This window comes from Aquila chrysaetos, chromosome 2 (genome assembly GCF_900496995.4).
Source record: "Aquila chrysaetos chrysaetos chromosome 2, bAquChr1.4, whole genome shotgun sequence".
NCBI lineage: Eukaryota > Metazoa > Chordata > Aves > Accipitriformes > Accipitridae > Aquila > Aquila chrysaetos.
The window spans coordinates 31,538,686-31,558,054 of NC_044005.1; the positions used below are offsets into that span (position 1 = coordinate 31,538,686).

Below are 19,369 nucleotides of genomic sequence, written 5' to 3' on the forward strand. Positions count from 1 at the left end.
CTTAGAAGAATAGCAAGTCAATACTCAAAAGGATTCAAAAGATGCCGCTTGTAGAATTCAGTTACTGTGTGGTGTGGAAGAGTAATGTCACTGACTTGTCAACAACACTGTAGCTTGTTAGTGATTTTTAAGATACGTAATAATTACCCTTGTTGGTGTGACAATACGGAGAGGAATACATTTGCAAATATATAGTTTATTGGAATTTAATAAGATTAATTTCTTACTGTAAAATTGAAGTTGAGCATCAGATGTGATGTGAAAGACATAACTGATCTCATTACATGCAGCAATACTTTGGCTTATTTGTAGTGGCTAGTCATTGGTACAATTTGAGATCAGGTGCATTGTTATCTTCTCTAATGAACAATTAAAGCAGAATTTTAATTAATGTTTTGAAATTGTAGCTCCAAAATGGAACAACTGCTCCTAAATAGTATTTGTCACAGCTCTAAATTGAACAAATTTAGGTTGGCTTTTCAATTACAGTGCTTTATTGACTTCACTTATGAATTGAGCAAGAACATTTTGTCAGCTTTATTTAACTTTACAATTTCTTAATTATTTTCATTTTGATTGTTTGGGGTTTTTTTACCTGCAAATGTAAAGTACTTTATAAGGTATATAAATTATAGTATGTACACTTTATCCAGAAAGCTTGGTGGAATACTGACCTGTTACAATGTGGAACAAAGCTTTCTCTCAGTTTAAAGAGAGCACCTAGACTAAACAGTCTTACTAGTGTATGGATGAAATATGAATGTATTCACAAATAATTAAAAAAATTATGATTCTATTTAATTGGCAGTCAGTCAGATTCAGGTCACACAAATACCTAGTCTTCAGGAGCTTTACAGTTTTTCAGTTACAATGTAATTGCTATAAAATGCAGGATTTTATCTTACTATAAAGGGTCAATAGTGCCATCTACTGACAGTTTGTTAATGAGACTGTTCCTAATTGCAATTTTAGCAGAAACTACTGTAATTTAGAAGAAAATTTTCTATACCATCAAATATATCAGGCAGCGTTTGAGATGAACTTTTACCTTCAATTTGGAAAAACTTACAGCAGTGGCTCAGCCATTTGAGATTTGTTGGAAATCCTTTATTTTGTCCAGTGTGTTTTCCATTATGTATCTTTTCTCAAGAAGTTTCATATTTGAGATTAGTTTTTAAAATTGATGGGAGCTAGATACAGTTCAGTTATTCTTAGAACTTCGGTCAAATGTTTAATTTAGAAATATGAAGACAGCTGTATTTTATAGAGACTTCTTTAAAATGTGGCTGCTAAAGTTTTAACAGAGGTCTTTCACCTTGGCTCTACAGCAGAACATCTAGAGTTCTTTTGAGTATTTTTGCAAAGGATCTATGAGGCAAAAGTCAAATTGTTAAAGGTCTAGGCTAAAGTTAGAGAATTCCAGGATATAGGCGTAGGTAGTTCATGTGATATTCCTGGAGGTAGAGGGAGCTGAAGACATTTTGATAGGCAACTTGGGTAGAGAATAAGATTTGGAAGGCTCATGCATACCTGCATGGAAATAGTATCACCAAGACCTATTTTTTAAAAAGTGATGTAGAAGGAGAGGTTAGGGGATCAGAGATCAGGAGATGGGAAGGAGTGAGGCATGTTTGCATAGGTGGACTGAGCAGGAATTGGAAGCTAAGCCTCCATCCAGTCAATGAGGAAGAGAAAATCAGTAAGAGAATACGTGTGATGAGGGAAACTAGCACTCTAACAAGGTTCTTCAGAGGGAAAGATTTCTATCATAAGCAAAGACAGGGCAGGAGAGAAACTGAAGCGGAAATTGAACGTGGCAAATAGGCAGGAATCCCAAATATGAGGTTCATTCATTGTAGTGCAGTTGGCTAGCTGTGACAGTGCTACAACTGAAAAAATAATCTCTGCTCAATAGTTGAACCTGCTGGTTTTTGAAAGGTTCTCTTAGTAGCTGGCACACATGAAAAAAACCACTTTCTTGGAGAACATACTAAACTCTCATCTATAAGTTATTTGATAATTGTGAATAATTGTAAAAAGGTTCTCTCAAAACTGTGTTCTTGAAAGACTAGAAGTAATTGTATGATGCAATAATTATCACAACAGTTTTATTTGAATAAATTGTATTGTGTTAGTATGGTTGTTTTAAATGGGAATAGTAGAATGTTTTGAGTTGATAAAAGCACGGTATGCTAATTTGTTAAACATTTGCGTACTTTTTCAGGGCAAAATATCATAAATTAAAATATGGCACAGAATTGAACCAAGGTGACTTGAAAATGCCAACTTTTGAATCAGGTAACTTTTTTACAATAGCCTGTTTAAGTATAATTTCTTTATACACTGTTCTAGATTTGCTCTGTTCAATTTATTGCAGCTTTCAGTCTTCCCTCCAACCCCTCTGTAGGTGTGTTATAGAGAAGATTTCTAGGAAAGGTTTGGTATTGGGTAAATATTGTTTAATCTGAAAATCAAAATTAATTGACCTTTCCTTTTTTGAAAGAGCTCTGAATGTTGAAGAAAGCTTTAAGTAAGGTTATACAATTCCTTATTTAGCTGCTGCTTTTCGTTATTTCTTACCCCTTCTTGAAGGATTTAATATTTTTTTGCCATTGTGCCATCCATCCAGAAGGAAAGTGTAATTGCAGAATAAACATGAGAAATACTGTTGGGTTTTGGTGCTTTTATAGGATGCTAGTTTTCAAAGAATGAGGAAATAACAATTGTACTGCATTGGTCTGGAAAAAAAGTTGTTGAGCTTCTGTTTTTATCTTATATCAAGGAAAAAAGTCCTAAGAGAAAAAATAGGCTATCCTTACTGGTACTCTGGAGTGCATCTGATTTTACAATGTAGATATAAAGTTGATCATAATAGTTTTGCTCTTCACAATATTGCTGATAGAGGAAAGCGTTTTTCATAACAACATTGGACTATTTAATAAGCAGAATTGCATGTGGCTTCTCTTGAAATGTAAGTCTTTGGGAAGTCGCCCTGTTGGCCTGTATTTATGTAATGTGCCTTAAAATTGGGGTCTGCAGATTTTCACACACACACCCCCCCTTTTGTTTGTTTGTTTGTTTTCTTCTGCTTTAGAAGTGCCACATTTTGGGGTACTTTTATACCTGGTTGAAACTAGAGATCATGATTCACATTTCTTGCTTGATGGGATTTTTCGTCTGTGTTTAAAAGCAGTATAAATTAGATGTTAAAATCCTTGAACTATCAGTTTGTACCATGTTTTATAGTCTCTGCCATAGTAAAAGTGCAGTGGGTCTAGATTTTAATTGTTGATAGTAAACTGATGGAATTTGTGTTGAACTTGACATGTTTGTTTTGTCCAATTGCTGATATGTCACGCTTCTGTTATTTTAATGATATTTTCCATGTTGCTTTCTAAGCATCTTTGCTTTGTAAAAGAGAGATAGCCTGCTTTCTTAGCAGTGACACTTCAGTTGATCAGGGCAAGGTTTTCTTTTGTGTATAAGTTAAGTATTTTTCTAGTTCCTTTTCTGCCTGTAAGGAATCAGGATTTTTTTAACTGATTCTGTTCTGTTAAATTATTTGCTTGATGCTTCAGCAAAGAATTAGAAAAAAAATTTAATTAAAAAACACTGTATAAGACTGCATCTAATTTAAAGCTGTTTTTAAGATTTGCTTTTAGTTTCATTGGTATCTTGTAAAAAGTAAATAGATCTCTTAAAAAAAACAAAAACCCACAACAAACAAAAAAACCCCAAACAAGCAAAAAACCCTACCCAACTATGACACTGTATCTTTCAGAAGAAACCAAAGATACGGAGGTTCCCGCAGTACCTCAAAATAGCCAATTGACCTGGAAGCAAGGCAGACAGTTACTGAGACAGTAAGTAACATTATTGAATATTGGTGTATTCAACCTTTTCCCTGAAGTATGAGGAGCTCTATATATGCTTACTCTATGAAAGAGAGTAATTGAGGTGGGCAAATAGTGGTTCATTTTTCAGGACTGCGTAGTTTTGAGCTTTAAGCAGTATAGAGTAAGCTTTTCCATATGAGATGGATAGTGATGAAGCTTATTTTTCCATAAATGATATAATAGTGGCATTCATTTTTAACAGTCAGTACTAATTTCTTCCCTTTTCCCTCAAATATGCTTTCCTCTTTCTTCTCTTAATGCATATAGGTATCTTCAGGAAGTAGGTTATACAGATACAATATTGGATGTACGCTCCCAGCGGGTAAGGTCTTTGCTTGGGCTCTCCAATTCAGAACCAAATGGTTCAGTAGAGACAAAGAACTTGGAACAGATCCTCAATGGGGGTGAATCTCCTTCATCAAAACAAAAGGGACAGGAAATCAAAAGGTAAGCAAAGAGATAAGAAATGCACAAAGTTTAAGTATGTTTTACTTGATCATTGATACGTACTGGTCAGTTCACATTGAGCTTTCAACTCTAGAGTCTCTGAACACCTGTGAGTGTAGCTGACTACAAATGATTATGAACTTGACTGAAATTGATTATACATAGGAACATATGTATCTATATTACATATATATATGTATATTATACATCTATCTTATATATAGGAAAATATGTAGTGTATTGAATTTGAATTTTTGTCGTATAACCACACTGGAGTTGTTATTTTAAGGAAAGATTCTGTTGAGTGATGCTTCTATAATAAGGAATTAGGCAGCTGTAGAAACTTCTCCATACAACCATTTCTTGTTGTTTTGCTAGTTCTAAAGCTCTTAAGCTGCTAGGTGGCAATTGCATTTAATCTGATTAATCTTCTAAAATCTCTTCAGCAAGTAAAACAGATTCTCTGTTAATATTTTTATTTATGTAGGAATTCTGGTGATGTTCTTGAAACATTTAACTTCTTAGAAAATGCAGATGATAGTGATGAAGAAGAGGAGAGTGACATGATAGAAGATATTGCAGAAGGAAAAGAAAAGCACCGGATAAATAAGAAACACAAAGTAAGATTTATTTTGTTTTATATAGAGAGATCTGAAATCCCCTTTAAAAAAGGAAATCTTTTTTTTCCAGATGTTTACAAATGTGTCATGTGAAAATGTTTGTTGTACCTTTGTTATCTGAATGGATTGTAAGCAGATGTGTTATTGGTATATTTGGTGGTTTAGTTAATATATAACCTTGAAAACTTAAACAACCAACCAACCAACCTGTTTGCAAGTGTGAATTAATTGCTGAAAGATATAACTGCTTTGGCCGTCTCAGCTTCTCTGCATACTTTTGAGTCCTTTTGAGGCAAACTTAGCACAATACAATATGCATCCTTTCTGAATTTTGGAGAAGGTAGGGACAATTACTTAGAAGAAACTAAATCATATAATGGGGGGGGGGGGGGAATCAGTTCCATGTCAAATACGTGTTTAATTCTTCCTTTTATGCAGCTTTTTACTAGATATGTTAAGAGCCTAGCAGAGAGTTGTCTTCAGTAAAGTTCTGTTTAAGGTTCATTTAGGTTTTGTTCCATTTTCCTCTTTAGTTTTCCATTCTGTGAGCAGTTTTCTAGGTAGAATAGACTGTATTACCTGTCCCTTTTTAGTTCTTTTTCTCCTGTACTGGAAGAGTCTCCCTGTTAATGAGGTTTCTTTATGTAAAGAGGTTGATTTGTGAATGTCGTACTGACAGTTTTATTACTTCTTGCTCAGTATAGTCTTCTGCAGCATGATGAGCCCTCTGGCTGCATTGAATTTTGTTAAATAGCTAGCAGCATTAGGTCAGCTTGATGCAAGTCTTAATCTCCCAGCTAGACTTGTCAGGAAGGGTTTTCCACCATATCTTTGGTACTAACTTGTACTTCTGGTAAATAGGTTAATCAAGTAGTTGGTTGAATCTTTTTTTGTTCTAAGGCAGTAGATAGTCTGATAAAAAGATTATCTAATAAGTAAATCTGCAAGCACATATGAAGACATTACACTCATTTTTTGATTCTTGACAAAGCTTGTTTTTTTATAGAAAGTAGAAAGTTCATTTATTGTTATCTTTGTAGAAATTGTCTCTTTCTGCAAAAGTGTAAGAATATTGTGCAAGTCATGGAAACATAACCCCATGTGGAAATTTTCTTTACCTGCAGAATGAAAGAAATTTTTTCACTGGTGCCTTGGTAGGGGGGTTGCTTGTTTTGTTTAAGGTGAAGATGTGGTAGAACCTAGTAAAAAGACACTTTTCTGAAAACACCGTATTTTCCAAGCTTTTGCTTAACACTGAAATAGAGCTGGAAAGTGAAAAAAGGCTTCTGCACCGGTAGAAAACACAGTTTGTAAAGCTTCTCTGCAGAGCTATTGATATTGCAAGAAAATCAACAAAATTTTTCAAATGATACGTTTTAAATAAAAAATGAAGACTGGGATGTATGGGTTTGTTTTTGTTGCTAAACCTAGTGTCGGTATTCTTTTCATTTCCTAATGATCACTAGACAGCACGGTATACTCTTTGTTTTTTAAATCAGCTCTAGATCTGACTAAGTGTCTTTTTCTGCATTGCATGTCAAAAAATGTTTTCACCTGCAACCAAGTACTCAGAGTAATCTACATCATTTCTAACCAAAATACTTGAGTAGAAATTTGTTCATGATTCAAATGCAGAATAATGTTTATCTGCTTGCAGATTGGTAATGAAGGTTTAGCTGCTGACCTTACAGATGACCCTGATACTGAAGAAGCTTTGAAAGAATTTGATTTTTTAGTGACAGCTGAAGATGGTGAGGGAGCTGGAGAAGCTCGAAGTTCAGGAGATGGAACAGAGTGGGGTAAGATGCTAATAAAAGCATTTAGAAACAAAGGAATACTTGTTCATGATAGTACATAAGAGTCACAGAACCTGCTAAGACGGTGTGGATGTGTGGATGATTGTGATCAAATGCTGATGCTTAGATAATAGTGTATTGGGTGCTGAAACTTCCGTGTATATATATATATATATATATGCTGTTGTAGTTGCCACAAATATAATTATATTTGTTTCAGGTTTTGGTTTTGATTCCAAAACTAAGAGGAGACTATTTTCTTTCTTGAATAAGAAAGGCTAGGATTCTGAATGTTTTTATACCTGAATTAAATTTGCTTTCAAATCTAGATTCCACCCCCCCCCCCCCCCATTTGTTTCTGATCAGGAGCTTTAAACTTTCTGTGCTCATGTTAAATGAATTTCTTTGGTATACTTGTAAATATGGGCAATTAGTATATTTAGTTTTTCTGGCTGAGATTTTTAGATGTTATTGCTAACATGGCTTGCATTAGTAGGATCAAAAAAATACATTTGTACTGGCCCAACTATTTTTTAATTCATTTTAACTTTAGAGTAGATAATAAAATTAAGTAGGTTACTAATTTGATGTGAAACAAAATATGCTAAGTCAGAAACTCCTGGAGCCTACATGTTTCAAAAGAAGAAACTAAAAGAGGGAGAGATTTTGGGTAGGAAAAAGAATAATGAACCAAGTAATGAATGCACATCTGCCTTGAAATGGGAAATTGACCATCTTAGTTTCTGAACTATGGTGCAAACAATTTTGTGGTGGCATACTGCAAGTCTTTCATTGTAAGGCCAAAAAGTCCTACTGGATCATCTTGTTTGACCATTTTATGTCATTGAGATGATGAATTTGTCATACTTAGATAAACACCTCGGTAAGCAAAGAGAATATAAAGATCTACAGAAATCAAAATACCGGTACATCTTCCAGGAAAATCATCCAGTCTTGATTTTGAAGGTACCAAGGATTAGAAAGCATTCCTTCCTGGAAATTAGTATCAAAGGGTTAGTCACCTTTATTTTTAAAACTCAGTCTTATTTCTAGTCAGAAAATGAAGCCAGACAAACTGTAACCTTTAGTTTTGATAATACCTGTCTATTTTTAGAAGCACTTTAGTTGCTTGGTGTTGTTCCCCCTTGAAGGCGATGCTATTTGATTAGTTTCTTGATCATCTTTTTATTTAGCCAGACAGGCAAATCTCTTGGTATAAGATGCCTCACAGGCCCTGAAGCCAAGGTTTTGACTTTTAATTTGCAACATCCCTTCAAATGTGTAGTGATGCAGAAAGTTCTGGTTCTAGCATCAGTCTTACTACTATTGTATACAGAAGGAAAGACAGCTTGATACTATAATGCATGCAAAGATTTATCCATTTTTTCAGAGCAGACTGCTGAAACTTACTGAACTAGCTTGTCCATTGAAATTCCAAGTAATTGCTTTCCAAGATTACTTTCCAGCATGTTGTATCTCTGTCATTTTCTCAGGTAGTTACCCAGAATGGGAGGATTGATTTATTTGCAATGCTGACTTTGCAAGCTAAATTTTTTCAAACTTGTTTTCGAGCAGTTCAGTTGCTGTCACAAACTTAAAAATAAAATGAAATTTAAAAATCTGTTTTAAAAATCAAATTGACCCACTGCACTTTCAGAGAGCAGTTTGAATGTCTTTTATTACAGTTTAAGTGAACCCATAGCATTTTAGGAGTTTTACACGCTTGTGACAGCTTTTTTGTGACAACTTGTTTAACTTGCAGTAATTCATTGTTACCAAAACACTCATGTCTGAGGCAAGGAAGTGGGGAGGAGGAAATAAATATAAACTTACTTTCATCATAAAAAGTATGTGTTCTAAGTTTTGCCATATGAAGACAATATCGATAAGTTTGTATATTTTATACTAACTTACTATTTAAATGAGTCAGAAGACATACTTCCAACTGTGTGGTAGCAATGCTTTTTTCATAGTATGCCACCGATTTTGTATAGCTGTTCTTTCCTTAAATGGATGATTAAGGATACAATCTATCAGGTCTTGGGGTTAAACATCACTTTTTTAAAGATCAGTGTGTAAATTTAAAATATTTAAAGACAATGCTTCTTTATTACCTATTAAAAATAACACTTCAAATATTGTCCCACTTAAATGCCTTCTAAAATAAAATAACACATTGCCTAAACCAATTTATTTTAGCCTGTCAACATCATTTTGAACCCATCAACTTTAGTATTTCAGTTAAAGTTCATAATTTTCTTCATAATGTAAATAGCTGCTATGTTCTGTTTTCTTCTCAGCTTTTTTTTCTTCGTGGTTTAGTTTTTCTGTCATTGGTATCCTTCTATTACTTCTTACTCTTTCATAGATTTAGGCTGTCTGAAAAAATGTAAATGTTTACATGTGTATTTCTTTATAATGCTTTTATCTAGTATCTGGAAACTTCTGATGTTTAGGCTCTAAACCTATTGCCTAGTCTTGCTTTATTATTACTTTCAATACTTAATCGTCAAAGTATTATCTGTAGGTCTAACTTCAGATACACTAAAATATTTCATTGTCAAATTAGATAGTTACATTTTTGCTATTGGAGACTTCTGCAAACCATCCACCAAGTGTGGAAGTTTGGGTTGCTATTTTTCCTTCCTACAATACGGCTTTTTATGAACACGTTATTTTTTTGTAAGTGCTTCATTTAATATACCTTGAGTCTTAAATTATTTTCTAACATTGTGATTTAAAGTGTTCTGTCATGCAACATGTTTTACTTAGGAAAAGCTTATCTTCAAAATAGTGAAGGATGAGCAAATTCAAACACTGTTAAATAAAGAATTAAAGTGCAGCACATTAAAAAATGTACATTTTTAGATTAAAAAATTTATAAATGCCTTGTGATATAGTATCATCAAGAAAAGGATGCATATAGAACTTCTGTTTGCTTAAGCAAACAGGAATAAATACATAGTTATATATTATGTTACATATTATGTAGTCTTTTTATACTGCTTATGACTTTGATGACTGACTATGTGTTCATCACTGAATTTCTCTTCTCTGTGAAACATGAAAGTTCTGTTTACAGATGGACCGTGAGTCAGAGAATGACTGACTGTGCTCAGAATTCTGGGTGGCAGAGTGTGACTGGAATTCAGAGTCACTTGGGTCATCTTTTAAATAAAAATAAATAAATAATTTAAAAATCTTTTCTCCACCTGGATCCTTTGCACTGTCCTGATGTCAGTTTAGTGTGGGTTATAAACACTGCAGGCAGTTCGAGGAAGTTCACTACTAGGGGGGAGTTGCGGAGGTCTTTTAGTTACATGGCTCTGTTCTGTAATAGCTGAGTATATTTAGGCATACCTGAGAGAAACGCTGCTGGGTTTTCCTAAAAATCTTCATTGAAATTAATTTTACAGCCTCACTGGTTAATCAGTTAGTGTTTTATCTAGTTTTCTATTTATGACCTACATTGCAGCAGTCGATAGCATTGTTTTTGAGTATTTGTTTGCAGGCTTACGTTTTTCCAGTTTTGTGTTGACTGAACAAGTCCAGTTCCTTCAGATTCTTTGTCTTGTTATTTAATGCCCTGTTTGTTTTGCAATCTACAGACATTTTCTAAACTTCTAGTGTAGAACACAGACTGGACATGTTACTTCAATTTTGTCATCACCATCACTGAATTATGTGGACTACTCCTGGTTTAATACACCACACCTTTTAAAACATACAAGTATGACAGTTTTGTTTTGGCTTCATCTTTTTTTTTTACAGCAGCATTACATTGCTGTTGCGTATGGTCAGCTTCTGGTTCGGTTTAATTCCTGAATCCTTCTCTGCAATGCTGCAACCTAGCTGATTATTTTCCTTTTATTAGTGATGCTTTAGATTTTTTTTTTTTTTTTTTTTTTTTAATTTTGATTTGTTCTTAACTGAATTTCCTTTCATTGGGTTTTAGGGTTTGGGGTTTTTTGTTTCTTTCTCCTAATTTCCTTTCTCTTCTGGTTGGGCATATCCTCTGCCTTATCTTTCTGTGCCTCTTGTATTTCCTGACTAATCACTATTCTTTGTCAATCTTTTGGCCCTCATAAAGATTGAGGTCTTTGTGTTTGCAGTTTGGTAGTTGTAGCTGCAGTTTGGTGTAGGATGTCATTGTTCTGTTCCCCTCTCCACAGTTCTTTGTGGACAGCTGAGGGGACTTTGCCATTATGGTGCCCATTTCGTGCCTTCACCACCCTTGCCATTTCTATATTCCACCTCTTTGATCAAGATTGTTTGTTTTGTCATTGATCAACCCTATTAGAATGATGGTAGATGCATCAATATCCTAGGATATCTTCTCATTTGTGGTCATGTTTTGTCATGAAACATGTACTTGGAATAACTCCTACTGGTTTGCATCCTAAATGCATGTTTCTTTGTTTCTGCTGTGTATGGCTCTTCTTGTGTACTTTTATGACTGTAATGGTTATATCTTCAAAAATTACTGTTTTATGGAAACACTGATATCATAGGTATGATTGGAAGTTGAAAACTGAGGAAATTAGTTTTATTATTTTATGCCTAAAGAATTTGTGAGCATAAGCTTAACTGGCACACAGACCAAGTTTGCTGCCTAGTTGTCTACTAGCAAAAGTGCTTCTGCAAATGTTACATTTACCTTGTCTTAGAAACAAGTTTATCCTTTTATTAATTCTGTTTCCAAAAATGTTTGAGATGGATAGTTTAGAAAAGTGGAGACTTGACTTTTCTTTGAGAATAATTAACTCTGCAATATTTGTCAAACAGAAAAAGACATGTCTTCTGAAACTACCGTGGAATGTTGTATTTCTACTAATTATAATTTAATTGGTGGAATCCAGTGGGATGTCAATTTATTCACCTATGCGAATTACTTTTCTTCATCTTTATGTAAAAAGCTGTATCTATAGACTTGTTTCTCTGGTTATACGTAGGACCAAAGTTTATTTCTTGTGCATGTAGAATGAGTGCGAGAGGATGCATGGTGGTCTTCATGAATAAACTGGCACTGACTTACTCAGCTTGCGTTTTCATGAGAGATATAGCATGAATACTTTTATTTGCTTATTCAACACTGGCTGAATAATTTCTTAACACTGTCTTTCTAAAGATGCAGTAATCGTTTCTGAACACCAATGATTTTTGTGTATTTTGAAGTATCTAACATAAACAGTTATGAAGCTTAATTTGTTTGCTCCTTAGTAACAAATTAACATACAATTTTCAAATATGTAACTGATACTATACAGTGCCTTGCAAAACTGTATGAAATGAGGCTTAGTATTTTGTAAACTTAAAACTGAGACTGCACCTTTAAAGTAAAGATTTATTAAGAACTTCTATTAATGCTCTTATACAGCTATGATAGTAAATCGCCAACAGCTTGCATTGCCAATTGCTGATTTTTTTTCTTTTAATAATATGCTGCATGTAGACAAAGATGACCTGTCCCCAACTGCTGAGGTTTGGGATGTAGACCAGGGACTAATAAGTAAACTGAAGGAACAGTACAAGAAGGAACGAAAGGGGAAGAAAGGGGTAAAGAGTAAGTGCAGATTCTGAATCTTGTAATGCAACACTTTTTTGCCTATCTATATAGAAGACATTTTTTCTCACAAGTTCTGTTTTTGTTTTTTTTCATTAAGCATCATTTTCTGTAACGGGGGCAACCAACTTTAACTTTCTACCTGCTGAATGTGAATATCTCAAAACCTTTGACAGCCATTTCCTAGATGAGAAATGTTGAAAACACATTAAAAATTTAAGGTTAAATAGGTAAAGAGAGCTAAATGCTTTGAAATGTGAGTGTAAAAATAATGAAGAGGTTGCATTTTGAGGATACTTCTGAGAAGTTTTCTGAAAGATTTAAACTTTATCTGCTTCTTGAAGTATAATACTATGGTACTGTTGGGGGGGGTGGTATTGGGTGTTTTTGTTTAACTTGAGCTTGAATCGAGGTATAATTGCTATTTATGGGCTTGTAATTATTTTTACAATCTAAGGCAATGAGAATAAAAAAATGCCCGTAATGTAAATACAAACCTTTTTTGTGGCTTTCTTTAGGATATAATCTTTATTTTATGGTGCCCTTCACTTTTCTGTGCAGTTACCACATTTTGGTTGACACCTCTTTATTCTTTAAGAGTTTTCAGACTAGTTGACCTATTTGAACTATGTAAGTTATACCAAACTTCGATATTGAAGTACCTGGTAAAAATGCTTTTGTAACTTATGTCATCAACTATACAAAGCTCCTAGTGGACAAAGTTTTCTTAATTCAGTGTCGCTCTAGAGAAGCTCCCTTGATTGCAGTGTTTTTATTTTGAAAGTATATAACAGGTTTTGGCTATATTTAGTAAAAAATACTTTTTACTCTATTTGAAAAATTGTGTGAATATGTACTAAGTAAATTAAGTGGTAATTAAAATATAACACTTCATGAAGAATTCTGGAATTATTAAGATTTGAAATGATGTTGTAACATCTAACAAATTAAAATTCAGTTAGTGCCTGTTGATTGTTGTTTTCAGCAATTTTGTATGACTTGCATGTACATACACATAAAAATCTTTGATGAAGTAGAGATTTTTACCTAGTCTTTGGTTTGATTAGAACTTACTGTAGTAATCTGGATGCTAATGGGTATCCTTATTTAACATGTAAATCAGCAGTTGACATCAAATTCATATGAAGTATTTTGTAGGGTTAGAAAGTTCTTTTTAATACTAAAATGGACTTCTTTTATTTGAAATTTTCTTGTTAAGCTTCACATTTTAGACTTCTGGAAGCACAGTGGCTGCAAAATAACAGCAAATGTTTTGAATTCTTGGGGGGAAAAGAAAGTAATTATTTGGGGGGGGTTATTTCTCTCTCAAAAATTGTGCCTTTAGGTTATCACATACAGAAAGTTCTTGAAACCGTACTTTTGATTTGATTCTAATCTTTTCACACCCACTACACTGGTTAGTTTCTACTTTCTGGCTTGTGCAAGGTAAGCAGCTGTAAAACAGGGACAGGTAGTGTTGTTCTAGGATTATAAATTGCATGAAAATCTCTTCTCAGGCCTCCAGATTTGTTTTATTGGCATTATTTTGGCTTGTCTAGAAAGGATTTCCCTTTCTTGTAATTGTTGCTTCTTCAGCTGCTATGCAATCAAGAATTTCTATCATAATTTTGGTTTTGCATCGGTAAATCTTAAAATTTCCAGAAGAGGAGCATAATTCTCACCCATCAAAAACAACTGCTTTGTAAAAAAAAAAAAAAAAAAAAAAAGAAGGCATTTTAATGGTCTACTTTGCTGAATAAATTGGTTGTGACCATCATTTAAAATAGTAATTACTCTGGAATATCCTGTTGCAAAATTTAAAACTTTGCAACATTATAATAAAAACTTTCCTTTCTGTCCAGTTTCCTGCAGTTGCTGCAAATAGTATAACATTAACTTTTATACTATGAATGACATGACATGTTGGCTGTCAATTATTATTTGACGTATATTGTCTTTTGACAATGTGTGTTCCACTATCAAAACTTAAAGGAGTATTTTATTCATCTAAAGTAATTTTGAAACCTGCTTATGTTCACATAAGGCAATATTTAGGAGACAGCTGTATATCACAATGCTGTGAGGTCACGTAAGTCACTGCGTTTTGGGTTTTAAGTTTAAAATCTCCTTGGGAAACCCTGAGCTTATATAGATAGTATCACAGGTGAGATTCTGCACTTGTCACATTCATGTTAGTAGTTTCTGATTAAAAATTGGCCTCAATCACAGAGCTAATTGAATGAGATAACTCCACATGCAGTAAAAGTATGCATTTAAGGTTGGGCAGATTTATTTAAATTCTGTTTATTTGATTCATAGACTGTTTTTTAACACTAAGAGTGAAAATAATGTCAAAGGCCTTCTTTATTCCTGCTTCTCATGTCTGATCATTCATGAACTTCAATCTGAACATTCATCTCTTTGCTCTTCAGTGTATTGCCAGACTTTTACCAGAACTTATTTCAAGCAATACCAGAGTTTATCTGCATGGCAGCGTATATATCATCATAAAGATCAAATAAACATGCATTGACTATCAACTCTTGCAATACTTTGAGGACAGCATAATAGGGCAGACATTCTAACGGCTTCTTTTGTTGGATATACATCTGGTAACTACCATAATCTGCATTTAGACTGTTGCCTTCATAACAGGGTCTTCATAGCCCTGGCCCAGGTATGGGAACTTTCATTCCAAATGTAGAGATAAATAAGTGAACAGAAGTAGATTTGATTCTACTTTGATACTTCTGCATTCATATGTTTTCTTTTGGGTGGAACACCTTCATTTAGGTCATCTTCTGTCAGCATATATGTGTTCATAATGTAATATTTACTCTTTTTTTTTTTTTGTGGTGTCCCCCCCCCCCCCCCCCCCCCCATCATGATAGTCACCATGTTATGTGGAAATAACACTTCCTTGTGAAAGGATCTTTAAAAAAACACAAAACAAAAAAAACCCAAAACAAGCCAAAACCCACTCCACACTTCAATTGCCTTTATAATATCAGCTGTAAAATAACCCAAAACCTGTTTATTGAAAGATTCTTATATTTAAAAAAAACACCACCACAGCCAAAACACACCAAAAAAAACACAAACCAACCACAACCTATTGTGGACTTCATTGTGATAAATAGATAGGGAGTTAGGTTGGATTTCTACAAAACCAGGCTTACCTTTTACAGTAATATGCTGAATTTAAGGCCAACTTCTTGCTCAAGTTTGATAAGATCAGTTTTGGCAGGTAAATCAGGGGATGACTGGTTTTCAGATATAGTCTGTCACATTTTCAGAATGTAATAGTGGGGATGATGCGTATCTCATTTCATACTATCAGGTCAGTGTAATGTGTTCTCAGCAATCTGAAAAATAGTTTTCACATCTTAAATTGTATGTGTACATTACTGTTAAAATGAAGATCCCTTTACTGATTTTCCTTGGTTTCCTCAAAACTTTTATAATTTTTCACTTTCCTGCTTTTTTCCCCTCAGTCTAATTTTTCTGTATTTACGAAACAGTGTCTGTCCCATTCACTTTGCTAGCCTTGATTTCTGGAAATACAGTGTAATAGTTGATAGGCATGAAAACAGATTTGGATTTTACCATCTTCATTACCATCATCTGTTGATACAGAAGGATCCCTGTGTTGTATTCTGACTTGGGCTATTACATCTTGGAGCTAATAGAAATCTGCTTATGGCTTCTCAGACTACAACTTTTCAGCACTGAATATTCAATGACCTTTTTCACTTTTGATCTCTGAAGAAGGATACAGTAAGATGGGATTGTAGGTGTTTTGCTTTTGTTCATAACAGGTTCATGTTTACTGATTTTTTTTATTATTATTTTTCTAGCCTTTTCTTGAGGATAAAACACAGTCATCTAGTTTGTGCTTTGATCATGCAGAGACAGCACATTCTTATCCTTAAAAATCTTTGTAACATTTAAAATACTTCAACAATTATATGAAGGCACACTTGCACTTATTTGAAAGCAGAAATCTGCACAGTCTTCTGTGGTGGTGGCACACTCTTGAATATTGACGATTTTCAGCATGAAATACAGAGAAGTGTTTGGAAACAGCAGCTGCTCTTTTGTCAACTTCAGAAAGAAGTTTCTCTCCGTATTGTACAATGGATTGGGGGCTGTTCTGAGGTTATGGCTGAAGGACAAAAGGGACTAAACATACTGAAATACATTAAAAGGTGTCATGGTTTAACCCCAGCCAGCAACTAAGCACCACACAGCCACTCACTCACTCCCCCCTACCCGGTGGGATGGGGGAGGGAATCGGAAAAAAACCCCCAACCTCATGGGTTCAGATAAGAACAGTTTAACAGAAAAGAAGAAACTAATAATGATAATGATAACACTAATAAAGTGACAGCAGTAATGATAAAAGGATTGGAATATACAAATGATGCACAGCGCAATTGCTCACCACCCACCAACCGATGCCCAGTTTAGTCCCCAAGCAGCGATTCCCCCCAGCCCCACTGCCCCCCGTTTATATACTAGACATGACGTCACATGGTATGGAATACCCCTTTGGCCATTTTGGGTCAGCTGCCCTGGCTGTGTCCCCTCCCAGCTTCTTGTGCCCCTCCAGCTTTCTCGCTGCTGGGCATGAGAAGCTGAAAAATCCTTGACTTTAGACTAAACACTACTTAGCAACAACTGAAAACATCAGTGTGTTATCAATGTTCTTCTCATACTGAACCCAAAACATAGCACCGTACCAGCTACTAGGAAGACAATTAAGTCTATCCCAGCCGAAACCAAGACAAGGCTTACAGTCCCCTAACCAGTGACATCCTAAATGACTGGCTGGTTTGAGGTAGCAGAGCAGGGGGGCTACTTCTAGTTACTTCTAGAGTGTGCTCTGAGGCAAACTGCTCATGCCCGTATGTTTGGTGTGAAAGCACCTCCAAAAGATGCTTTCAGTTTGGATGTGAGTAAGAGTTTATAAGCCATTTTTGGCATTTTCCATCCATGTGTTGAACAGTTCATGCATATTGACATGGAGAAAACAAAAGGGTTTTCTTGTGGAAAACAAAGGATATATTAAAGTAGACAGTTTAGGGTACCAGTCATGACTTTTATCATGTCATTTATTGATTGCTCTACAATATCTTCAAGAATGTCTTTGCTGCTGGTCACTGTAGGTGGCTGGCTGATAGCCAACTGGAATAAAGACAAAAGCAAGCTTTGTGGTCTGCATGGTAGAGACCTGGCCATTTTAAGAATGACTTTTTTTTTTATATGAGATCTCACCTGCTGACTGCAATTAAGTATTGTACCTTTGAAATGAAACCGATCAGTCCAGTGGCTATTAGAAAAAAAGTGTTGGTGCAAAAGAGGCATTCGCCATTTTTAATATTTTATACTCGCTTCATTAGCTGAGATCACAAGTTTCTAGACTCACTTCTACATGAGAGTGAAATGAAACTTAACCACTCAAGAAATCTGTTCTGTTGCATAAGGGAAACTTTTGGAAGCCATTTTATTCTCAAACTACTTCTGGGTAGCAGCCTTTGTAGATTTAATTGGAATACTAAGTGTTCTGTAAAAGAAAGAAAGAAAATATCAAAAGCCTAAAAAAAAGTATAGGGAATTCTGTATTATTTGGCAAAATGAAAATGTTTTGCAGGTCTTAATGAACATAGTTATACAGCATCCCTCTTGAGGTATTCGTGGTATACTTTTGCTATGATTCTACTTCCAGAACTATTTTTCATTGTCATCCGTCTCTCCAGAGAATTCTTCATTATTTCCAGAGAATTAAATTATTAATGGATACTTATTTTTGAACACATCAATTTTAAGCATTTTTTGTTAGTAAGAGCTAAAAATGGAAATGATCAGATATTGTTTGAAAGAGTGTCTTCTAGTGTTTAACTGTTTAAACAAACAGTTCTGCTTTTGATAAGTCATCTGTAATTATAGTGTTTACCTTTTGCTTTTTTGAGAATAAAGGCTTTGGTTTAGTTTTGATTTCTTTTTTAATAAAAGTGGTACATGTCACCTCAGAGTATAGGAAATGGTTTCCTAATGCTTCCTTCACTAAAAAATGGACATATTTGAAAATCATTTAAGTTCTAATGTGCCCTATTAAAGACAGTAAACACTTAGATTTTAGCAAGTTTAAAAGCATAGTTTTTGGCAGTAGGGTGGTAGTTTTTTTACTTTAAATGTTCTACAGTATAACTGTCTGCAGTCCCAGGAAGGACTCTTGATTGCTTAAAAGCTGGTTATGTCTTGCATCATTGTGGATTGTTTTCTTTAAAGAGATTCTGTCACTGAAATTTCACTTTATGATTGTAGCTTGACTTTTTGACATGCAAGCTGTAAGGTGGAAGCAGGAATGAATTTATTAATTTAAAAAAAAAAATTAAATTATAACACACTATTCTTGTTCGCTAGTGTCTACATCATGAATTTAATGCACATAATTCAGTATGCTTTGTTTCCAGAGGCATGCTTGTATAATAAGGGTAATACACACCTGAAGTTTCATACAGTGGTAGAAGCATTCTTGCTCTTGTGTTAATAAACACTTTATACAATTTAAATACCATTCAAAAGCAGGGAAAGTTAATTGTTCGTTGCACCCCCATTATGAGTTGTCTGTACTTTTTCCCTCATTTTTAAGCTTATTTTTTATTTGCACCCTGTTTTTCAGTGTTAAATTGTTTAGTATAGTTAAAGTTGTGTAATATTATTAGCAAATGTTTAATTCGTATGCATTTTGTTTAATAGTTAATGTTCTTTTAATATTTGGCTTGACTTCTCAGTAGGGCTGTAAGATTTTTTTTTTTTTTTTTTTTTTTTCTCCTACAGGAAACTGTAGAATAGCTCTACAGAACACAAAGGAGTTATTCTTTGGTTTAGTGAATTAAAACTGTTTGCATGTAGTTTTCAGATGTGATGTATTAACTCCTCCTTTTCATTTCCAAAAGATAATTTTATTAATATACGAAGACAAAACCAAAGCATTGTATTTATTTCAAGGAGGTCCCATCAGTAATTATTCTTGTTTAATTA

The 19,369-nt window shown here is 34.2% G+C and overlaps 1 protein-coding gene across 4 annotated transcripts in view; it reads left to right on the top strand.

The window, feature by feature from the left end:
* The window catches only part of STRN3 (striatin 3), a 68,714-nt gene that overhangs the window by 24,045 nt on the left and 25,300 nt on the right, over positions 1 to 19,369 (top strand). For 2 of the 4 annotated variants that reach the window (XM_030043524.2, XM_030043525.2), the window contains exons 3-7: positions 2,225 to 2,298; positions 3,782 to 3,863; positions 4,164 to 4,343; positions 4,831 to 4,963; positions 6,621 to 6,762. In XM_030043524.2, the coding sequence (XP_029899384.1) occupies positions 2,225 to 2,298; positions 3,782 to 3,863; positions 4,164 to 4,343; positions 4,831 to 4,963; positions 6,621 to 6,762 (611 nt within the window). Of the gene's footprint in view, positions 1 to 2,224; positions 2,299 to 3,781; positions 3,864 to 4,163; positions 4,344 to 4,830; positions 4,964 to 6,620; positions 6,763 to 12,211; positions 12,323 to 19,369 lie in introns of all 4 variants that reach the window. The other 2 variants (XM_030043510.2, XM_030043520.2) reach the window with 2 other exon arrangements.